This window comes from Python bivittatus, unplaced genomic scaffold (assembly GCF_059951505.1).
Source record: "Python bivittatus isolate LINGU-HERP-01145 unplaced genomic scaffold, Pbiv_v1 ctg000700_np1212, whole genome shotgun sequence".
NCBI lineage: Eukaryota > Metazoa > Chordata > Lepidosauria > Squamata > Pythonidae > Python > Python bivittatus.
The window spans coordinates 71959778-71979917 of record NW_028277098.1 but is presented as its reverse complement, the minus strand read 5'-3'; the positions used below and the strand labels follow the sequence as shown (position 1 = coordinate 71979917).

General features: G+C 36.4%; 1 protein-coding gene across 1 annotated transcript in view; it reads right to left on the bottom strand.

The window, feature by feature from the left end:
* Positions 1–20140, bottom strand: part of LGR6 (leucine rich repeat containing G protein-coupled receptor 6) — a 140635-nt gene that overhangs the window by 21457 nt on the left and 99038 nt on the right. Inside the window, exon 6 of the mRNA XM_088153408.1 lies at positions 17521–17592. Within this exon, the coding sequence (XP_088009534.1) occupies positions 17521–17592 (72 nt within the window). The remainder of the gene's footprint in view (positions 1–17520; positions 17593–20140) is intronic.

Sequence of the window (20140 nt, the reverse complement as noted above, 5' to 3'; positions counted from 1 at the left end):
TGTGAGGGGGCAGAAAAAGGGAAAATAAGAATAAGAAATAAGAAAGGGAGCAAGAGACGATGAAAGAGGAACAGATAGCTTCAGCTTAGTCTTTGGCCTATTAGAAGTTCGTGGTTCTGCAAAGGAAGCCAAGGCGAAACTACATGGAATGGAATCATCATTTCTTCCATAGAACACCACACATTTGCAGCTAATAAACCTACAGATGCCATGAGATCAGACACTAGGACTGGAACCTTTCTGGTTATTTTTATCCTGTTCCAAGTTCCTTCCAGGAATTTAAGCTGTCATTGTCACTCTGTGACTGTCCCAGACGAAGAAAGGGCTCCTTAGTACTTCCATACTCTTTCACAGAGCGTTATTTTTGTGATGTTGGCTATTTTTTCTCCTAAAGCTACTAAATATTTTGACTGGTTTTCTGAGTCTTCCTGGAAATATTAAGTGGACACTTTTGGGGAGTGATAGAAATGATCAACATTCAAATATTGCAAAACAATAAGAGAGTACAATACTATATACATAGAGTAAACACAAACAATAGAATTGAAAATGGAATGTCAGCTTTATAGAGGGAAATACTATAGAAATTTGCCCAAATCAAAGTCAATTTTGCAAGAAGATTCACTGGCTGAATTATGGTAGGGATGGTCAATCTGCACATCACAATAAGTCAGAATTTTGTCTTATTGAGACTGAGCAAGTGGCTACTTCTGCTCTCACCAGGAATATTAACGAAGACAGCTCTCAATACTGCCACTATTTCCATTCCCCGGTCCCTCAAAAGAAGTCTAAAGATGATCCATGACTATCTTCCCTCCCATTAAGGTTGCAATGCTGAGAACAAGGAAGAAAGAATCTCTGCTCTACCATAGCTCCATTCCACCAAAAATAAAAATAAAATGAATGGCTTGTACCCCTCCATCACTTTCTTATGTGCACATTTGTCAAGCTGTATGCAAGTAAATGAAATGAAATAAAACGAAACGAAACGAAATGAAATGAAATACATCAAGCAGTTGCTGTGAAAGAGAAAGGCAAAGCTTTCAAATTACTTTTCCTTGAAAGAACTGCTAAGTGGCTGAAGCCTCAGAGAGGCCAGAGTTCTTATAAATAGGATACAAGCTAGGCACAAGCTCCACAGAGCCACGGAGTTTCAAAGCAAGGGTTGGTTTTACAGCTCCAGAACACAATCAATGTTACAGGAATACAAAAGTCTAGAACTAGTTTCAAAATGGCACAGAGTTATTGGGTGGAAACATGCTCTATTCATGTTTTAATTTAGTGATATATCTTCTGCTGATAAGTCATAACTCTAATCCTAGCACAACTTCTGGCTTATCATACTGGCCTCTTAGGAGAGGATCACTCCAGGGAACCTTGTCTCAATCTGTTATGTTCAACAAATCATGGCAAAGCCTCCTGTTTTGCTTAATGCTGTCTGCTGGTCAGAGAAGCCAAGTGAGAAGATGAGAAGAGTGTATATCACTGAGCACAATTCAGAAGGATTTGAGTTGTGAAATAGGCCATAAGAATCAAATTTTTTGAGAGGCATAAATATTATTTTGGCTGTTACATTGGAACAAGAGATATAGGTTTTCTGTCATAGTAATATGGAGAAAATTTATCTCCAAAAAGATTGTGATGGCATTCTGTCCTGTAGATGTCAACCATTTCTGTACAAGGCAACCACTGCAGCCTAGACTAATTAAGACTTCTTCCATCTCCTCACATTTGATTCAGATCTGGAACAAACCTACACTGTTCCCAAAAGGTGTTAGTATCATTTCACAGGATCAAAGCTGTCTCCTCTGTCTGTTTCTCCAGGCATTCCCTCACACTAAGCTCTGTTCTCCAATGCTTCCTTGGAGTGTTTGTTCTCAGCTGAGGAAGCTTCTGAATTCCACGTGTTTTCAATTTTGGTTGAATTTATTTAACAAGTTGAAAGTAAATCTCAGGGAGCTGGACTCTCTTGAGGGTCCTTCACTATACAGAGGCAAGACTCTGAAAGAAAGGTCTGAATGCAAGAAAAAACAAGCAGAGTTATAATTATTCAGAAAACAACTATGAAATTAATCATATGGGATGAAGTGACACTCAGAACTATATATGTGGAGTAGATTTGCATGGAATATAGCACTCGGTTCATTTTATGTTATTTTCTGTTCTCTCTTTTTTGTAGTGTCCAAGAGAGTCATTGTTGGTCAAATCCTTACTGATACCATGCTATCAAGCTGACTCCTTGTTGTTCTTCAATGATGCATTAATTAGATGATTTTTGGTAGGGCCAGAAAAAGCTAGAATGATTGTATGAAATCCTGAATATTTCTATATGAATAGTGAAGGCAATTTTATTTACTGCTGGTGAGAGTTCATTAATAGATAATTGTTTGTTTGTTTGTTTATTTATTTATCAAATTTGTATAGCTGCCCATCTCACAGAAAAGCAACTCTGGGCAGCTTACAACAATCCGAATCTACATTAATATAGCATTACAAATAGATGTCCTTCCCATTTTCTGTAGAATGAAGGAATTAGGACACCAGAGGTAACATAAACTGATAGCAGGTTTTGAATCACTGCAAAACAAATGCCTTATTCCTAAATACTACTCTGGCTTCCTCTCAAAAGCATCAAAGTCATCCTGTCTCTGGGACTGGGAAGCAAGAGACCCTTGTTTGGAAAGATATACTGAAGAACAGCATAAGTACCATAGAGCTGAACATGAAGCAAGCAAGAGGGAAAGTATAATTCCCATGTGCTTGAGTTATCTTAGTCAATGCCTCTCAGAAATCCAAGGCAATGAAAAGAACACAAGATGAAGAAGACAGAACATGTGCTTGAAACTTTTACTGCCTCTTCTGTTGAACCTGTGACAATTGCTAGAATATAATAGTGATGAAAATTCCTCAAGTATAACCCAAACTCCAAAGTATCTTCAGGAAAAGAGCACCTGCTTCTTCTCATGACCAATTTCACACAATAATCAATGAAATTATAATTCACTTCAGCTATGGATCGCAGCCTATCAGTAAGAAAAGACCAGAAATAACATTTTTGTGAAGAAGAGGTTGTAAAGTGAAAGGAGCCACATTACATGTGGATGGGACTGGGTTTTGTAGTGGAACTATGGCTTTTTAAAAATACATCTATTTTAGAGCTTATCTCCCTCCCAGCTTAAAATGGCAGGAAACTATAACTGTTGAGCAAAACTTTTCAGACTCAGGGACCAATTATTTTTCATGTAAGTTAATTACATTACTAAGTGAAGGAGGCAGCTAGCAGTTGGTCCAAATTCATCAGATATCACTCTTGTGTCCCACAAATGTGTTAGAAATCAATTTATGCAATCCCCAGCCAACATGCTGACCGGAGATTGTGGGAGCTGAGATCCAAAATATCTGGGGAGCACCAGTTTGGGGAAGAATAGCTCAACTAAGATGACAGAATAGTTCATTTAAGATGATACCTCAAAACCAACTTCAGCAACAGGTTTCTATTAATAACTATAAAATGTGTATGAAACAATATTAATAACATAACTGATTGTACAATAAATGTGATCCTGTGAGCGATACAGCAGTCATGTTCCTCACACATAAACTCTTCCTTTGGGACACAGACATTCATTACCCATCAAGAAAGTTGAAACAGCAGTTAATTCTTTTAGACTTTAAACTGAAAGCACCCTGTCATTTTCCATCGGTTATTTGGAAACAAACACATTCCTTCACAATTTATATCCAAGGTCACAAACTACTAAAAAACAGAACTGGATTCACATTCAACAGCTGGCACTTCAGTGCTTGAATATGTCCTGTGGAAAGCCTATTCAGAGCTTGGGTTATAACTTCAGTGGATGGCTTAATCCAAACATCCAGTGCTTTGAAAAACTGGAGAACTGGCACAGACTGGGAAAATTTCAGAGCTGAATCAACCTTTAATCATTTCTGTATCTGTTTTATAATAGGGCTTTTGCTTTTGAAAATTCTACTCCCGTACAGTCTTCCTTGATTTGCCCATGTTGCCATTTTTCCTTTGGCAGATTTACGTTTCTGTTTTTCTCTCAAATGTCTGCACTTCCAGTATTTTTCCTTAATGTTAGAATACCGTCTCAGCAGCATAACTGCATCCAATATCTCATTAAGAAACAAGCAGACAGGATCTTTAAGATACAAGTGGACAAGAACCCACTCTTCATTTATAGACAAACAAAATGTATGAATACAGGCATGGCCACATATTTTCTGCTCCAGTTAAAGGTAAGCAGAGATCAGGAGAACAATAACTATATTGTCAATAGTGCTGGACAACCAGACCAGGCCAGGGCTTTAAAATCCAGAGAACTCCCAAATCCATATCCCCACAATTATTTTCTTTCTTAACAAAACCAACAAAGGTATTGTTCTTCCCCCTTCCTTTCCTCTCCTCTTCCTAAAATACATTAAAATGCTTTTGAAAGTTATAGGAAAGAAAAAATAAAAGGTGCCATGTTGCTATAAATGTGGAAGGGATGAAAGGAAGAAAAGGCAAACATAAAGATGCTCAAAATGGGAAGAGAAAAATAATTGGGAGGAGGAGAATCGAGACGTCTATATGGCTCCTCCCAGAAAGCCTCTTGCTTGAGGCTTCCTGGCAACAGCAATGCATATATGATACTTCTGGCTCCAACCAAAAGTCAATTCTTAAGCAATAAAAAGCCTGATCAAGAAATCAGTAGGGAATCCTGCCATACCACCCACTTTTATATTACATTATTTGCTTTAGGACTCCTTACGTAAATAGGTCTTCAAACTGCACACATGAAGATTGCCAGGGCTCCAGGCATGAAATACCTCAAGTATGCAACTTTTTAGAAATAGATTAATTGTTCAAAAACAAAATGTTCTCTTTGTCTTCACAGCCAGCTCTCCCCACAGCTTATTTGTGTAATAGTGCCAAATCACATAGTGCTAACACCATAATTGTAATAGAAGCCATAACCAACCCATGAAAAACCTATTATGTAATTTATTCTCAGGTAAGTTGGTATGCGTCTCATTTGAAGAGCAATCCTAGGTGGGGTGGGGTGGAAGCGGCAGAGGGTCTCCCATTTCTCAAGCCTGATTTTGTGTACTGCATGGGACAGGGGCATCTTTTCTTCATTTTGCTAGTATTTTTAAATGCTATTTTCATTTCATTTCATAGGCAAGAGCTTTGGTCCTATGAACTCAAAGGGAAATAGGTCTTGAAAGCAGTGAATCCAAAGTGCCTTATCCTGATGTCCAAGTTGTGCCCTACAATGGCTGATGATGGTTAAGATTTATGAATTTTATAGGAGAATCTCATGGGCCTCTGTAGAAACTTGCTGGCATAGGGTCATTTCTACATCATTCCCACTTAGACATAACATTTGGCCTGTCCCCGTCGCCAGTACTGATCCCGCTTCCATTAATTGTGTCTGTTTCAGATCAGTGCAGTCACCCAACTTCTTTCCAAAATAATGTCTGAGAAAGCCTAACAGATTTTATATGGATTGAAGCTATGTTTGGACAGCATCAGTATAAGGAGGAAAATACTACTTTAACACCAGCATACTTAAAGGATGATTAAGGCTAGGGATGAGATAAAGACAAAGTTGCTGTCTTTCAGGAAAACCTTTTAAAAATGGATTTAATATTAGATAATTTAATTGTTCTTGTATTTATGGTGTTTCCTGACAAAGTGTTTAATGTTGTTTTGCTGTTATTACTAGTTTACTGGCTTTTCTTTCCTTTTCTTTTTAAAATGTGTTTATTAATTTATTGTACTTCACATAGAGTGGCTTCAGTGATATAAGTGGCTTATAAATTGATCAAATAAACAAACCAATAAATAAAATCATAGGGATACCGCAGGAAAAACATATTGCCTGAGCATATTTGTGCTGTGGTTGGATTCAAGTGGGGAAAGCACCTGTAGCAACTACTTGAGGATGTTTTGACTACACTTAGTAGCATGTTTTTATTACAAGAACTAGCAAATAAGATCCAGGATGCAAAGAACACAAAATTCAGGATACAGTGCAAATCATCTTACAATGTAAGATTACTCAAAATAGGCATATACAACTAGAAGTTGGAAAAGTATACTTGCATTTTGAAGGTGACAAACAGTCCCAATATTTAGTGCTACTCCTCCTCACTTGGCTCATTTTTCTATCATCTTCATCACATTAAAAAAAAAAAAAGTTTGAAACTATGCACCCAGAAACAAGAAAAAAATTAAGATTATGTGGAACAAGCCCCAAAGCTTAAAGTAAAAGGTCAGAATAACAATTACAGATTCTGCAAATGTGTACTGTAGAATGAGGCTCCTGCGTGAGGACCTATGGCAGCTTAGACGTCCGTGTGAGTTGTCAGTAAGTGGGGATAGCATCATGGTGAAATCAGACAGCATCATGGTGAAATCGGCGGCCAGTCAGGTTCTGGCTGACGAAAATCTCTTCAGAAAGAAGAAGAGATTGGGGGAACCTATTTGTGCTCTGGAGAGTTGCTTCTTCTGAGAAAACCACAGGAACTGTGTTTCTTGTGATCAATCACGAGGTGAGCAGCTTGGGAGCTGAGGGATTATCAACACACCCTTAACTGCTGTGCAGTCTTTATGGACATATGACCGGCAAAAGCCTCACTTTCTTAAACACCTTTGGATTCAATTAATCTACAAACTAAGAGAGATATTCTGAATGGCAGGGAAGATCAAAGACTCTCAGTGAGTTGCCTTCTTTTTGAAATTAAGAAGAGGAAAAAAATGCTATCTTAAAGGACTTTAATTTAAAAGCAAAAAACTTAACAAAATTATGATTCAAGAAAGTTTTAAATGGTTAAAGAGCAGTAATTTTAGAAAACAGAATAATATTTTTTTTCCTGATGAAAGTGCTTTTAAAAATAGCAACATTAATTAGACAAACAGACTGGACCTTTGATTGTTTATTATTAAGGACATTAGATAATTGGTGGATTTAACAAAATAAGAAGATAAAGGTAATATGAGCTAAACTGTGTGACTGTAATTATAGAGAATGAATTAGGACTAAAGTGTTAAAGACAGAGAAAAGCAAAACAGAAAAAAAGGAGAAGCCTGCCTTTTACTTTCATGATAGAAATTGACATACTTTCACTTTCTCATAATGACAATCACAAGAAAAGCTGCCAAATCAGGAGAAGAATGGAGAGATTCAGTAGAACAACTTACAGATAAGGGCACTTCACCAGATTTGCAGATAATGTTTGAAGAATTTGGCAAAAAAATGACTGTGATAGTTGCCAATAGTTTGGATGCTTTCAAAAAGGAAGTGGAAGAAGGATTTGCAGGCATAAAAAAGGATATGAAAAAAGAAGTTAAGAAGATTGAAGAACCTGTAGGGCAGGGGTCCTCAAACTTTTTAAACAGGGGGCCAGTTCACGGTCCCTCAGAATGTTGGGGGGCCAGACTATAGTTTGAAAAAAACATGAGGAGAGGAGGAAAGCTGCCAGACCCGGCATACCTGTCATGTAGAATAGTCCGGCTCTGCAATCTCCTTCCTCGTGCATCGCCTGCAGCTCCCGACACAGCCGCTTCTGACAGACAGCGGCGGCGGCCAATCAGGCGGGTGGGCTGGATAAATGACCCTGGCGGGCTGTATGTGGCCCGCAGGCCGTACTTTGAGAACCCCTGCTGTAGGGCAATTGGCCGGAGACCTAAAACAAATTACTGATGAAGTGGAAGTTTTGTAAAGTAAGACAGAAGTTATAAATAGAGAGATGAAGAAGGATTTGGACAATTTGGCTTACTGGAATTGAGAGAAAATGAATTTTGTTTAAGATTTGGAGTGATTCCAGAAGGAAGTAGAGAAGATATTGGACAAAAGATTGTTAAGTCTTTGTCCAATTTCTTGAATTAGGAGGAAGATGACACTGAGACGGAGATTGATAAAGTTTATAGGATTAATATACATTTTGCAAAATTAAGAAATGTTCCAAGGGATGTTCTTATGCACTTTATCAGGAAGAAGACTAGAGATCAACTTTTGCAGCAGCATTTTAATACTAGATTGAGGATTGATAATACAGATGTAATTGTACTTAAGGAAATCCCACTTAGAATATTACATAAGAGAAAAGAGTGTTTTTTTCTGACAAACAGAATAAAACTCCATTTAGATGGGATAAGTTGGAAGGGGTGATTTTTACTTTTAAACAGCAGATATTCAGACTGAACTCTGTGCAGAAAGCAGGAGATTTTTTGGAAAGTTTTAAAGAAGATTTGGAGGAAATACTAATGGAACTGACAATGACAGATGTGACCAAACAAATGCAACAACAGATACAATGAGACACTGAAGGGGATTCCACATTGGGTGCTACAGGTATTGACTTTTCTAAAATCTTTTTTTCTCTTTGGAGGAGAATTTGCTCCATTTGTATTCCATTATAAATACTTAACATGGAATATAAATGGAGCAAATGCTCCTCAAAAGAGAAAAAAAATTATTATTTGAAAAAGGTAAAATAAGATGTGATTTGCTTACAAGAAAAACATATTAGGAAAAAATATATAAAATATTTGAGTCACAAAAATCTGGGTGACGAATTTATTTCAGTAGGAATGAAAAAAAGGAGTTGTTTTGTATATAAATCATCAGCTATACCCAAGACTCATATTGGCTAATGATCATGGCAGATATGTAGGGGTGGAAGTTAATCTACAGGGGGCTAAGACTCTGATACTGGAACTTCATGCCCCAAATGAAGATAAAACAGAATTTTATAAAGGACTTAAGGACAAATTATTGGATTTTTTGCATGAAAATTGGTGTCTCCTGTGAGATTAGAATGGAGTGGTTTCCCCACAAGAAGATAGAACTTCTGAGAAAAATATAACAAATATACAAGGTAAACTATCAAAAAAAAATTTTTTTTTAATTTAATGGATAATTTGGAGCTTGTTGCTGCATGGAGATATAAAAATGGAGACTCAAAAGAATATACTTATTTTTCTGAAAGATATAGATCTTTTTCAAGAATAGAAATGATTTGGATTTCTAAGACTTTGGCTATTAATGCTCACAAAGTAAAGACATTATCAAATACTTTTTCAGATCACGATCCAGTGACTTTAACTTTCAAAAGGAAAAATGAATTTTAAGGTGGAGATTGAATGAGATTTTGTTACAAAAGGAAACAGTAGTGGAGGATTGCAAAAAGAAGTTAAAAGATTTTCTTGAGAATAATCTTAATAAAGGTACAGAAGTAAGGATGGTTCAGGATGCAAGTAAAGCCTTTGTAAGAGAATATTTTATACATATCCTCTTAGGTTCATAATAGTGAACTTAAAAAGAAAGGGCAAGAGAAAATACAAGTGAATTTGGATGAGATTAAAAAAAAAGGAAGAAGAATTTTAAAAATCCCCAGGATTGACTACTATTACTCACCAGATTAAGCTTTTACAGAGGCAACTATCTATGTTAACAGTGAGAGAGATGGAAATAAATATGAACTATGCAAAACAAAGAAATTTTGAATTTGCAAAAAACCAAGGAAATGGCTGGCATATAAGTTGCAGAAAGAAAAAGAAAAGAAAGTAATATTAAAGTTACAAGAAGGAAATTGTAATAACAGATAAATGCAAATATGCAAAAAGTGTTTCACCAGTATTATTCTATATATGAAGGTCAAGAAATTTCCTTGGAAAAAGTGGATGAATATTTACATAAACAGAATTTAATGAAGATTGCAGAAAATCAGAGACAAATTTTGAATGGACCTATAACAATAAGGGAAGTTTGTGAAGCTATTAAAAAGACTAAAGCAGGAAAGGCACCTGGTCCAGATGGGCTGTTGGCCTTTTATTATAAATGCTTTGAGGATGAGCTTTTACAACCTTTACAACAAATGATGAATATTATTCTACTGAATGAAAAGATTCCTGATAGCTGGAAAGAAACTAATATAGCATTAATACCTAAAGAGTCGCAAGACTTGACTTTAACAAGAAATTATCAATCAATATCTTTCTTGAATAATGATGATAAATTGTTTAACATGATTTTGGCTGAAAGGTTGAAGATAATTTTACAGGACTTTATTCATGAAGATCAGTGTGGATTTTTACCTAAAAGACAACTATGAGATAATATTAGAAATGTTTTGGATGTTCTGGAATATTTGGAGCAACACAACGAAAAACAAGCTGCATTGATATTCTTAGATGCAGAGAAGGCTTTTGACAATTTGAATTGGATTTTCTTGTGTAGAGTTCTAGAACATATGAACCTTGGAGATAATTTTATTTAATGGGTAATATCAATTTATACTTCACCAAAAGCACAAATAATTGTTAATGGAGAACTAACAAAACCTTGTGAGATCCAAAAAGAAATAGGTCAAGGATGTCTACTGTCTCCACTTGTGTTCATTTTAGTTCTTAAGCTACTGAATAGAGATATAAGACAAGATGAGAGAATTATGGGAGTTAAGATTAAGAAAGAAACTTTAAGTTAAGGCCATTTGCAGATGGTTTGGTGTTAATTTTGGAAGATACACTAAAGGGAGCAGAAACATTAATTGGAAACTTAAAGGACTTTGGTATGTTAGCAGGTTTTAAGATTAATAATCAGAAGATGTTAACAAAAAATATGAAATCAGAAGGTCAAATAGAACTGATGGAGAAAACTGGTTTTAAGATTGAGAAAAAAGTAAAATACTTGGGTATTTTTTTTCCCATTCAATCATGTCCAGTTCTCAGAGACTGCTTGGACAAGTCCCTGCAGTTTTCTTGGCAAGGTTTTTCAGAAGTGGTTTGCCATTGCCTCCTTCCTAGGACTGAGAGAAAGTGACTGGCCCAAGGTCACCCAGCTGGCTTTTTGCCTAGATGGGACTAGAACTCATGGTCTCCTGGTTTCTAGCCTGATGCCTTAACCACTACACCAAACTGGTGTTCATATGAATTGTATGCTATTTCAAAATAATTAAGGATATATTAAGAAGGGAGAAATTATAATGGTCATTGTTGGGGAGAATCTCTGTGATAAAAATGAATGCTTTGCCTAGAATGATGCTTTTATTTCAGACAATAACTGTTTTGACAAGTGATGTACATTCAAATGATGGCAAAAAGTTATATCAAAATTTGTATGGCAAGGGGAAAAAAATGAGTTAAATATAAAGTGTTACAAGATGCAACAGAAAGAGGAGGACTGGGTTTACCAGATTTGAAATTGTATTTTGCAGCTTGTTGTTTGGTCTGCATGAAAGATGGATGTTGCTGAGAAACAAGAGACTTTTAGAGTTAATAGGTCTTGACCTGAGGTTTGGATGGCATTGGATACTTATGGTACGATAAAGTTAAAATTAATGTGGATTTTAAAAATAATTTCATTAGACATGCCATATTGAGAATAGATACAAAGCTAGGTTGTGCCCAAAAACACCTTTGTGGATCTCAGCTTAAGAAGCATTCCACAGAAGAGAAACCGCAGGCAAAGAAAAATGGTTGACGTACCGAGAATTATTGGAAAGCCATTAAGAGGAATATAAGCTTAAATCAAGGGAGCAACTAACATCAGAAGGATATAGTTGTCAATGATTTTCTCATTACAGTTATCAAAAAGATTTAAAATGGACAAAAAGTCTTATGGTATGGAGCAAAGTAAGTCAGAATTTAAAGTACAATTGCGCACTGATGATGAACATGTAATTGCTAAAATGTATAAACATTTGCTGAAAATTGAAATTGAATAAGAACAGGTTAAAGAATGTATGATAAAGTGAGCTAAGAATTTTGGTTATAATATACAGATGGATCAATGGGAAAATATGTGGTTAAAAGGGTTGACATTTACATTATGTTATGATTTTAAAGAGAATTTTTATAAAGGTATATCACTGGTATATGACACCAAAGAAATTATCTAGAATGTATAAAGGCACTTCAAATGTATGTTGGAAATGTGAACAACATGAAGGGATATTCTATCATGCTTGGTGGAAATGTAAAATAACTAGAAAAATTTGGACTTAAATACATACATTGATACAGAGGATTTTAAAGATCAATATTCAGTTGAAGCTAGAACTTTTCCTTTTAGGATTTATGGATTCACAGTTAGAAAAGAGTTATGGAAGATTATTTCAATACATGATTACTGCAGCAAGAGTATTATATGCACAAAGATGTAAAGATTCAGCACTATCCACTATGGAGGAATGGTTGGTGAAATTCACAGATCTTGCTGAGATGAATAAACTGACTACTTTGATTAGAGAAAAGACAATATCTACATTTATTAGTGACTGGAAACCCCTTATGGATTTTTTGCATAAAAAGGAAAAAAATAAATGTGATTTATGGTGTTGATGGTGATACAGGATAGATTATAGAAAGAAGAGAGTCATGAGGTAACTTTAGAGAGAAGTTAAAATATAATTGTACTTATAACTGCTGTGAAGAATATCGGAAGCTACTTCTTTATGTCTATATTTTTCCTTATATCGTGCTTCTTTTTTTTCTAATTTCTTTTCTTCTTGCATTTTCAGATTTTTCTGTTGTTTCTTTCTTTTTCACCTTTTCTGTTCTAATTTAGTTTGTTGTAGTTCTTATTATTGTTCTTAAAATTTGTAATACAAATTACATTAAAAAACAAACAAATATGTACTGTAGAATGTGCTGCTGGTTTTGATCTATAAAGCCTTCCATGGCTTTGCACCTGGATACCTGCAGGATCACTTATTCTAGCCAGTATCAGCCTGTCTGGTTAGATCTACTTGGGAGAAACTGCTACAAATCCTTCACCTCTGGGATGTTTGGGGGGCTGAAGCAAGGAGGATTCCTTCTCTGTGGCAGAGAGGACATTGCCTAATAGGCTCCCTCTGGAGATCAGGCTGGCTCTTTCTTTGTTGATTCTTTGAAAACTTCTGAAAACCAGATATTTGGAGAGCCTTCCCCGATCTGGTGCTGCCATCTTTATTTTCTGTTTTCTACTTTTATGGTATTTCTGTGGCTTTTGCTTAAAGTTGCTTATTGTTGTTGTTCTTGTTTATGATTGTCAGGTTTTTAGATTGCACCACGGATGTTTTAACTGTATTATTTATTCTATGTAAGCTGCTGACCGTCTTTTTTGATTGCGGCAAGATAGAAACATAAAGGAAAAAAAAATATGTATGCTGATTAGTGAAACAATTTTCTAAATTGTATTACTGCCTGGGACAGAGGGGGATATGAATTGATGCTTGGAATCAGCCTGTCCTTTTGCCATCCATTGCTACTTCTTAATTACTTACAAGGATGTTTATCTTTTGATTTTTTTCTCCTAACACATTTCTCTTGTTTCTGCACAGAAATCTTGAAATCACCATTGTTTCTAAATTGAGTAAAACTTACTACAACTTGTTCATCACTTATTTCTCATCCTCACAATCCAATATCTCCAATTTACATTTATATCTTATTCTCTTAATGTTATTATATATTCTTCAGCAATTCATGTAATGTTATATGCTAACCACATAGCTCTATACATTTTTAGTAAGAAATAAATTGTACTATTTTCAGTGAGACTTATTCCCAAATTAATATATCTAGGAATGTAGTTGAATTGAGATACACATATATACACATATTTAATTTATTCCAATTACCCAAGAAAAGCCCTTGTTCTTCCCTAGGAAGAAAATATATAAAATAATTTAAAAGTTGCTTTTATGAGACCAAATGCCCCCAAATCAGTCCTTTACGGGAAGTACACAAGAGCACATGAAGGTAATACAGCCTTTCATTCTTATTCTTCAGCATTTAGCATTTGGAGGCATTTTGCTTCTGATCCTGGGGTAAATATAGCCAGTATGACTATTGCCCACTGATTGACATGAGCTATTTTAGGCTTTTTAAAAAGCCATTCACATTGGTGAACATAACATTATGTTGTGGTAGCAAATATCATAGTTTAATTATGTGTAGTATGAAGAAATATTTCCTTTTGGTCTTCCCTGACTTTCAACTGTTCACTTAATTGGATTAATCTCAGGTTCTAGTATAACAAAAGAGAGAGGGAAACTTTCCTCTATTGCCTGTGGCATGCAATAAAATTAACATCAAATTATCAGTTTAATGGGACTGTCAGAATACATGAGGGTTTTGCTTTGTCCTATCATTCTGGAATTTTATTATCTCAGCTTTGAGACAGAAAGGCAGTCCTTCTTCCTCTTCTTCTATCAGACTTAGTGGAGAGTGCAACGTGTTATCACACACTTGATTTTAGAAGAATCGATTAAGATAGGCTTTCCTATTTTCCCTTTTTTCAGATGTATTAGACTTCTAGTCTTATAATCCACTAGCTAGCTGGCATGTCACCAGGTTGGAACAAGCTGGAGTAGAACTTCCTTAAGTTAGGAATTGGTGGCCTATTTGTTCTGTCTTATTTCTCTGACTCACTGAGAACTTGGAATCTAGTTAGGAGAAGAAGATAATAGACTATCTGTGTATAGGAATGGCAATTTAAAACAGTGGATCAGAGTTAATACATGCATAGATATAAAGTCCAAGCAGGCAAAATAAAAAAAAGTACACTATGTTTTTCAGCATTTATAAGCCAGTTTCTTTAGGGTTTTCATGTGCAAAAAATAGTAAATGTTATTGTGAGGGACTATAGCTCTTTGACAGAGCAGAGAGAACACATGCCTGATATACAGAAGATTCCAGATTCAATCTCTGCAGTCCCCATATAGAATTGGTAAACCTCAGAGATTTACCAACTGCTATCAGCAACTCTTGTCTAATGGACTAATGTTCTGACTCAGTAGAAGGGAGCAACTTCCTATGTTCCTAACTTTCCAGTGAGAATTGTGTGTTTAGAAGTGTAACTGTATCAATATATTTGTGCATCAATTTATAATCAGTTTAAGGGCAGTCTCTACATCTATTGTTTCTTATTTGCTATTTTAATTTTTAATGCTTTTTTTCTTTTGTTCCAATTTTCTCTTCACATTTTTTTACAGTTCTCTCTTCCATGTCTTTTAACAGATGCTCTTCTGTTCCTGGAACACCTACTTCTCATTTTCTGCATGCCACACGATCATCACTACTACACCCATAGACTTGGTTTTCTCCCTTCCTCTGACTCTTCCTTTGTTGTTTCCGCCCCATTTCACCTGATAGCTTCAACTCTGTGATTTAATGTCAATTTTGGTAAAAATCTTGGCAGGTAATTTCAAAAACATGTTTAAATCAATCAACTTCCCAGAATAAAGCTTAGCTCTGTGACCATTATGCCCTTGGGCAATGCACTTTTTTCTTTGCGTGTATTGTCTTCTTTCCCTAGGTGAACTGGCTAGGCTCCCTAATGACTTCCAGAGAAAAGATGCCAAACCACATGAAAGAGAAAAAACATGGAGGTTCCCTTCTTATTTCCTGCTGTCTCACATGAAAGGAGATGATTTGGTGGCAAGGATTGCAACAGGGAAATACCTTGCCATTTAGTTGCACAAGAGCAATACCTGGTGAGAGAGGGACCTCACTGCAATCTGGCACCACTGCTGTTACCTTCCAGCATCTGCTTCCTTCTGTGACTTACTAGGACGCAACCCAGTTAAAAAAGAAAAACAAAGCCAAACTATATATTAACTTTCAGGTTGGAGGTAACAAGCGTGCTCAAAAACTAGTGTCTCTACTGCAGGGATTAGTATAATACAGAACAATCCCAGCAAAAAGAACCCCAGTGCTAGAGCCTCTAATGGATTGAAATCCTGGCAGCACAAGTCTAGCAGGGAGGAAGAATGGAAAGGGTGGCATTTCCACATCCCCCCTCTCCACTCCTTCAGCCTTTGTTTTGATGCATTCCCCCTCTTTGAAATGTTTAAAGCAATTCTAGGCCTGGAGTGGATCAGGAGCTAATTCCAGATCTTTTCTGAAGTCCAGGATGGCTGGGGATCCTCTAGGTTCATGGGCTTTCCCAACATCCCTAGGGAAAGCCACAATCCATTCCACTGTTACCTGTCCTCAAGTTGAAGTTCTGATATTGAGGGAGGTAGGATGGTAGGATGCAGGCTGAGAAGATATTCAAGATGGGATATATCTCCCGCTTCAGATGAAGTCTTCCTTTTCCATCCTTGATGGGGGAAATAAAAAGATTCTATGGCTCCTGAGATGCCCCTCAAAGTTTTATATGATTGCAGCTTAATTTGATCCACAGGGATTCATAAGAAGATAATGTAAAGAATCTGGAGAGATGTTTCTGGAAGTGTTCAAAATGAGTGTTTCATCATATGAATTTTAATAAAAGCAAGCAGCTTTATTAACCTCCTGAGGATAGAATTGTTAGGTAGCAATATTTAAAAAGATATAGAAAGTCTGCAGAACATTTCTGGAATTCTTTCCACCCCTTAATTGCAGCTCTACCCTGGGTCATGCGACAGGAAGAGGGAGGGGGCTTAGAATGGAACAGCTGGCAACATTCTGGGTGGGTGCCTAACTGCCTATTCCATAGGGATACATGGGGGAATTTTTTTCTGGATGGTTTTTCTCTGCAGCCCCCAACTAGATTTGGCTCATTTTTAAAACTCCATCTTTTTTTTTTTTTTTGGTCACCTTCTCCTGTCACACCAGATTTATCCAATTCTGTTCTGTTTTTGAAGTGTTATCATGCTGACAGATGACAGACGTAAGAGTCCCAAGCCCCTTTACCTAATTTTTTTTCCAATATTCTGTTAGGTTGACAGTTGTTTTAAAACCATGCTCATCTTCTTTCAGTGCAGCCTCCCTCAATATATATTCAACATATAGATTGAATAAAATAAGGAGAGAGCATGCAACCATGTCTCACTCATTTGCCAACTTAGAATCATTCTGTTTTGCCATTTGTCATTCTGTTTCCTCCAGACTGTGGCTTCTGTCCTGGGTATAGATTTTGCATGAGTAAAACAAGAAATATGCTGCAGACTAACACTTGATAGAGCAGCCATGAAGGCCTTGAAAAAGATATTCAGATGCTATGATGTGCTTATTCCTACAAGGGTCAGAATCATGCAAGCAATGATTTTCCCTGTGATACTCTCTGAAAATTGGACTTTGAAGAAACAGGACAGGAAGAGTATTGACACTTTTGTGCTTTGATGTTAGAGAAGATTTCTAAGAATACCAAGAAACAAACAAAAAAATGGTAGCGTAGGACAAATTAATTTAGGATTCTCACCCAAGGCACAAATGATCAAAGTTTAGACATATTATCTTTCCTGAGAACTCTGTAAAGTTGGGAAAGGTGGAAGGAAGAACAAAGAGGAGGACAACCAGCTAGATCAATGGAGTTAGTTACAGTAGTGATGGGTATTCTTATGGAAGATCTGAAGGACCAGGCTGGAGACAGATTGTCCTGGAGAAAATGTATGTGGTCTCTATGAATCATCACTAACTTGATGGCACATAATCAATCAGTCAGTCAGTCAATCAATCAATCAAAAATAAATAAATAGCATAGGAAAGACAACATCCTATATAAAAATAGTGCAAGCACAAAGGAAAACCAAACAACTCACAGAGTTTCCAGATTATGGAGTCCTTCAAAACCATGTATTCCCAAGTGCTGGATCTGATTATTATGCAGGTGCCTGCAGAGAGAAAGAAGAGTCTTAAATTCTGAACATCAAACAGTTCCCCCCCCCTTTTGCCTGAAGAGGTACTGTAAGCTGAACACTGAAGCCAAGAATACTCATATATTTTTAGTGAATTTCTAAAATAATAATGAACATGAAAGAAAAGGAATATATATCTAAAATTCTGAGAAATTTGGGTATGGGTATGAGAGGGATCCAAACATTGTTTATATACAATGGGCTGCCATAAATACAGACAGGTTATCAGAATTAGCTAATTTTTGAGCTCATTCTATTTAAAACTCCAGGATTTGTTGTGTTCCTGCTGATATCATCAAAAATACTACTAACACTGAAAACCTTTACTATGGCCTAAAGCAATGAAAGATACCAGTTTGGGGCTCCTGGGTACATCTAACATTTTGAACACACCATAAATTGTCAGACAAAAATAGCTGCAAGTGTCACAAAAGACCTATTTAATAGTTAAACTATTCTTTTACTGTCCTAGCACAGAACTTGTCTTTGCCAAGGAAATGAAGTCACAGACACCACTCACTTTTCTCTGTGCCTGCTTTACCAGATCTACATTATGGGTTTTTTTTGTCTTCAGAATCCAAAGTCAATGGCAGGGAGGGGAGAAAACTTAGCACAATGACATCATGCAGACATCACCAACAAGAGGGAGAAACATAGCTGGATCAATGTGTTCTTTAATATGTCTCATTATGTCTTCTGATCACATTTCTTATGCTTGACTGACTTTACAGTATTAGCGCTAAGCTGGAATGATGAGGTATATGCTTTGCAGTCATTTCTCATTATTCAACAAAATTTGCTTCTTTGTTTAGCCATGGCTGGATCCCTTTTTGAATGAGGGTAGGAGGCTCTGCTGGACGAATGAACATTGAGAGAAAAAGGCAAGCGTTCCTATTGCTGAGGCAACCACGCTGATGCTCACTTGCTCTGACTGAGGCTTGCATAACTGGCTTGATGGGCTAGAAAAGTGTTTTTCACATGTGGAAACTTTAAGATGTGTGGACTTCAACTCCCAGAATTTCTCAGCCAATGTGCTGGCTAGGGAATTCTGGGAGTTGAAGTCTACACATCTTAAAGTTGCCAAGTTTGAAATCACTGGGTTAGAACAAGGAAAGGATTATACAAGAAAATAATTCTCCCTTTGGGAGTATTATGGTTATATCAAAAATCTGATTAAAAAATAAACCTTCTAAAATGAACATATAATATATAAACAAGCAATGAAGCTTGTCCTCCAAGTGGTATGTAGCCTTGGGGAGAATTCTGGCACCATTCTGGGGGAGAGAAAGCAAGTCATTCCAACTTTTTGTCACTTCTAGACAATGCCCCTGGTGACCATGATATTGCCACTGCCTCTGTCATGCAAAGTCCAGAAGACAGAAAAGCAAATCACAGAGCAGCTCATCGTCAGTATAGTCTTTGTAACAGAATGGAGGCACAGTTTCCTAGTGTAATAGGGTCTGAAATGCCTCGGGGGAGATTCCAACCACCAGCAGGTGAGTTAATGGCATCATAATTATTTGTGTTTAGTCTGAATTGGCATTATGAGAAAAAAAAATAAATCCCATTCCACTTGGTCTGAAGTACCAGAGGTTTGGCTGAGCATGAATTTCAGGCAGCCTCAATTTATGAGGATGAGAGTAAACATGTGGTTGTGAAATAGAAGCCTGTGACATCCATGAATATTCCTGGTAAGCAGTTCTTTTTGCCCTTTAAATCTAGCAGGGGACAGAAAAAACATTTGCCAAGAGACAAAACTGGGATCACTCCAACTTGCAATACAGGAGACTGATTCCATTCAAAAGCTAAATCAGAATATTTGAATAGAAAATAATGATTCATCAGTGACAATAGAAAAGCAACACACTCCAAACCCAGATGTTTTCCTCTATCAAATTTTATGGGGCACAGCTAGATCAGACTGCCCTGACATTACTTTGGACCTTTACATAAAGATCATATCTGCATTTAAATTTCCTGGAATGTTGGATCCTTTGTTGAAAATCCAGAGTTGGATATATAATAACTAGTAACACATGGTATGTGGACATATGAGAAGAATATCATAGAATTGCATGCAGGCAACTCAAGTAGCTTTGATCCACAGGTATAAGATAACTCTAAGTTCAACAGAGGCAACAATACATATGGCAGATGTACACTGAATGGAATAGTTTTAATCTGTAACGCATCTATTCTGTAGTTATTGTTTAAACTCCAAACACTGCTCTGGCCATTATACAAGAGATCTTTTACTAGTATTTGCTATTCACTTTATTTTAAGGCTGGAAGAAGGTATTTAGTGGTCATGCTGGACTTCTTCTTCTCAATACCAGAATTCATTAATTTGTGTTTGTAACTGCTAGTCCACAAATAAACAAGCAAGCAATGGCCAGCATGCTTTCATTGCAGCTACATTTTTAAAGCCCTGTGCTGCACAGTACCCAGCACTGTTATTAATGCAAAATAATAACAATACTAACATACATATAAACCAATATTTAAATTTGCTTTGTATAATACA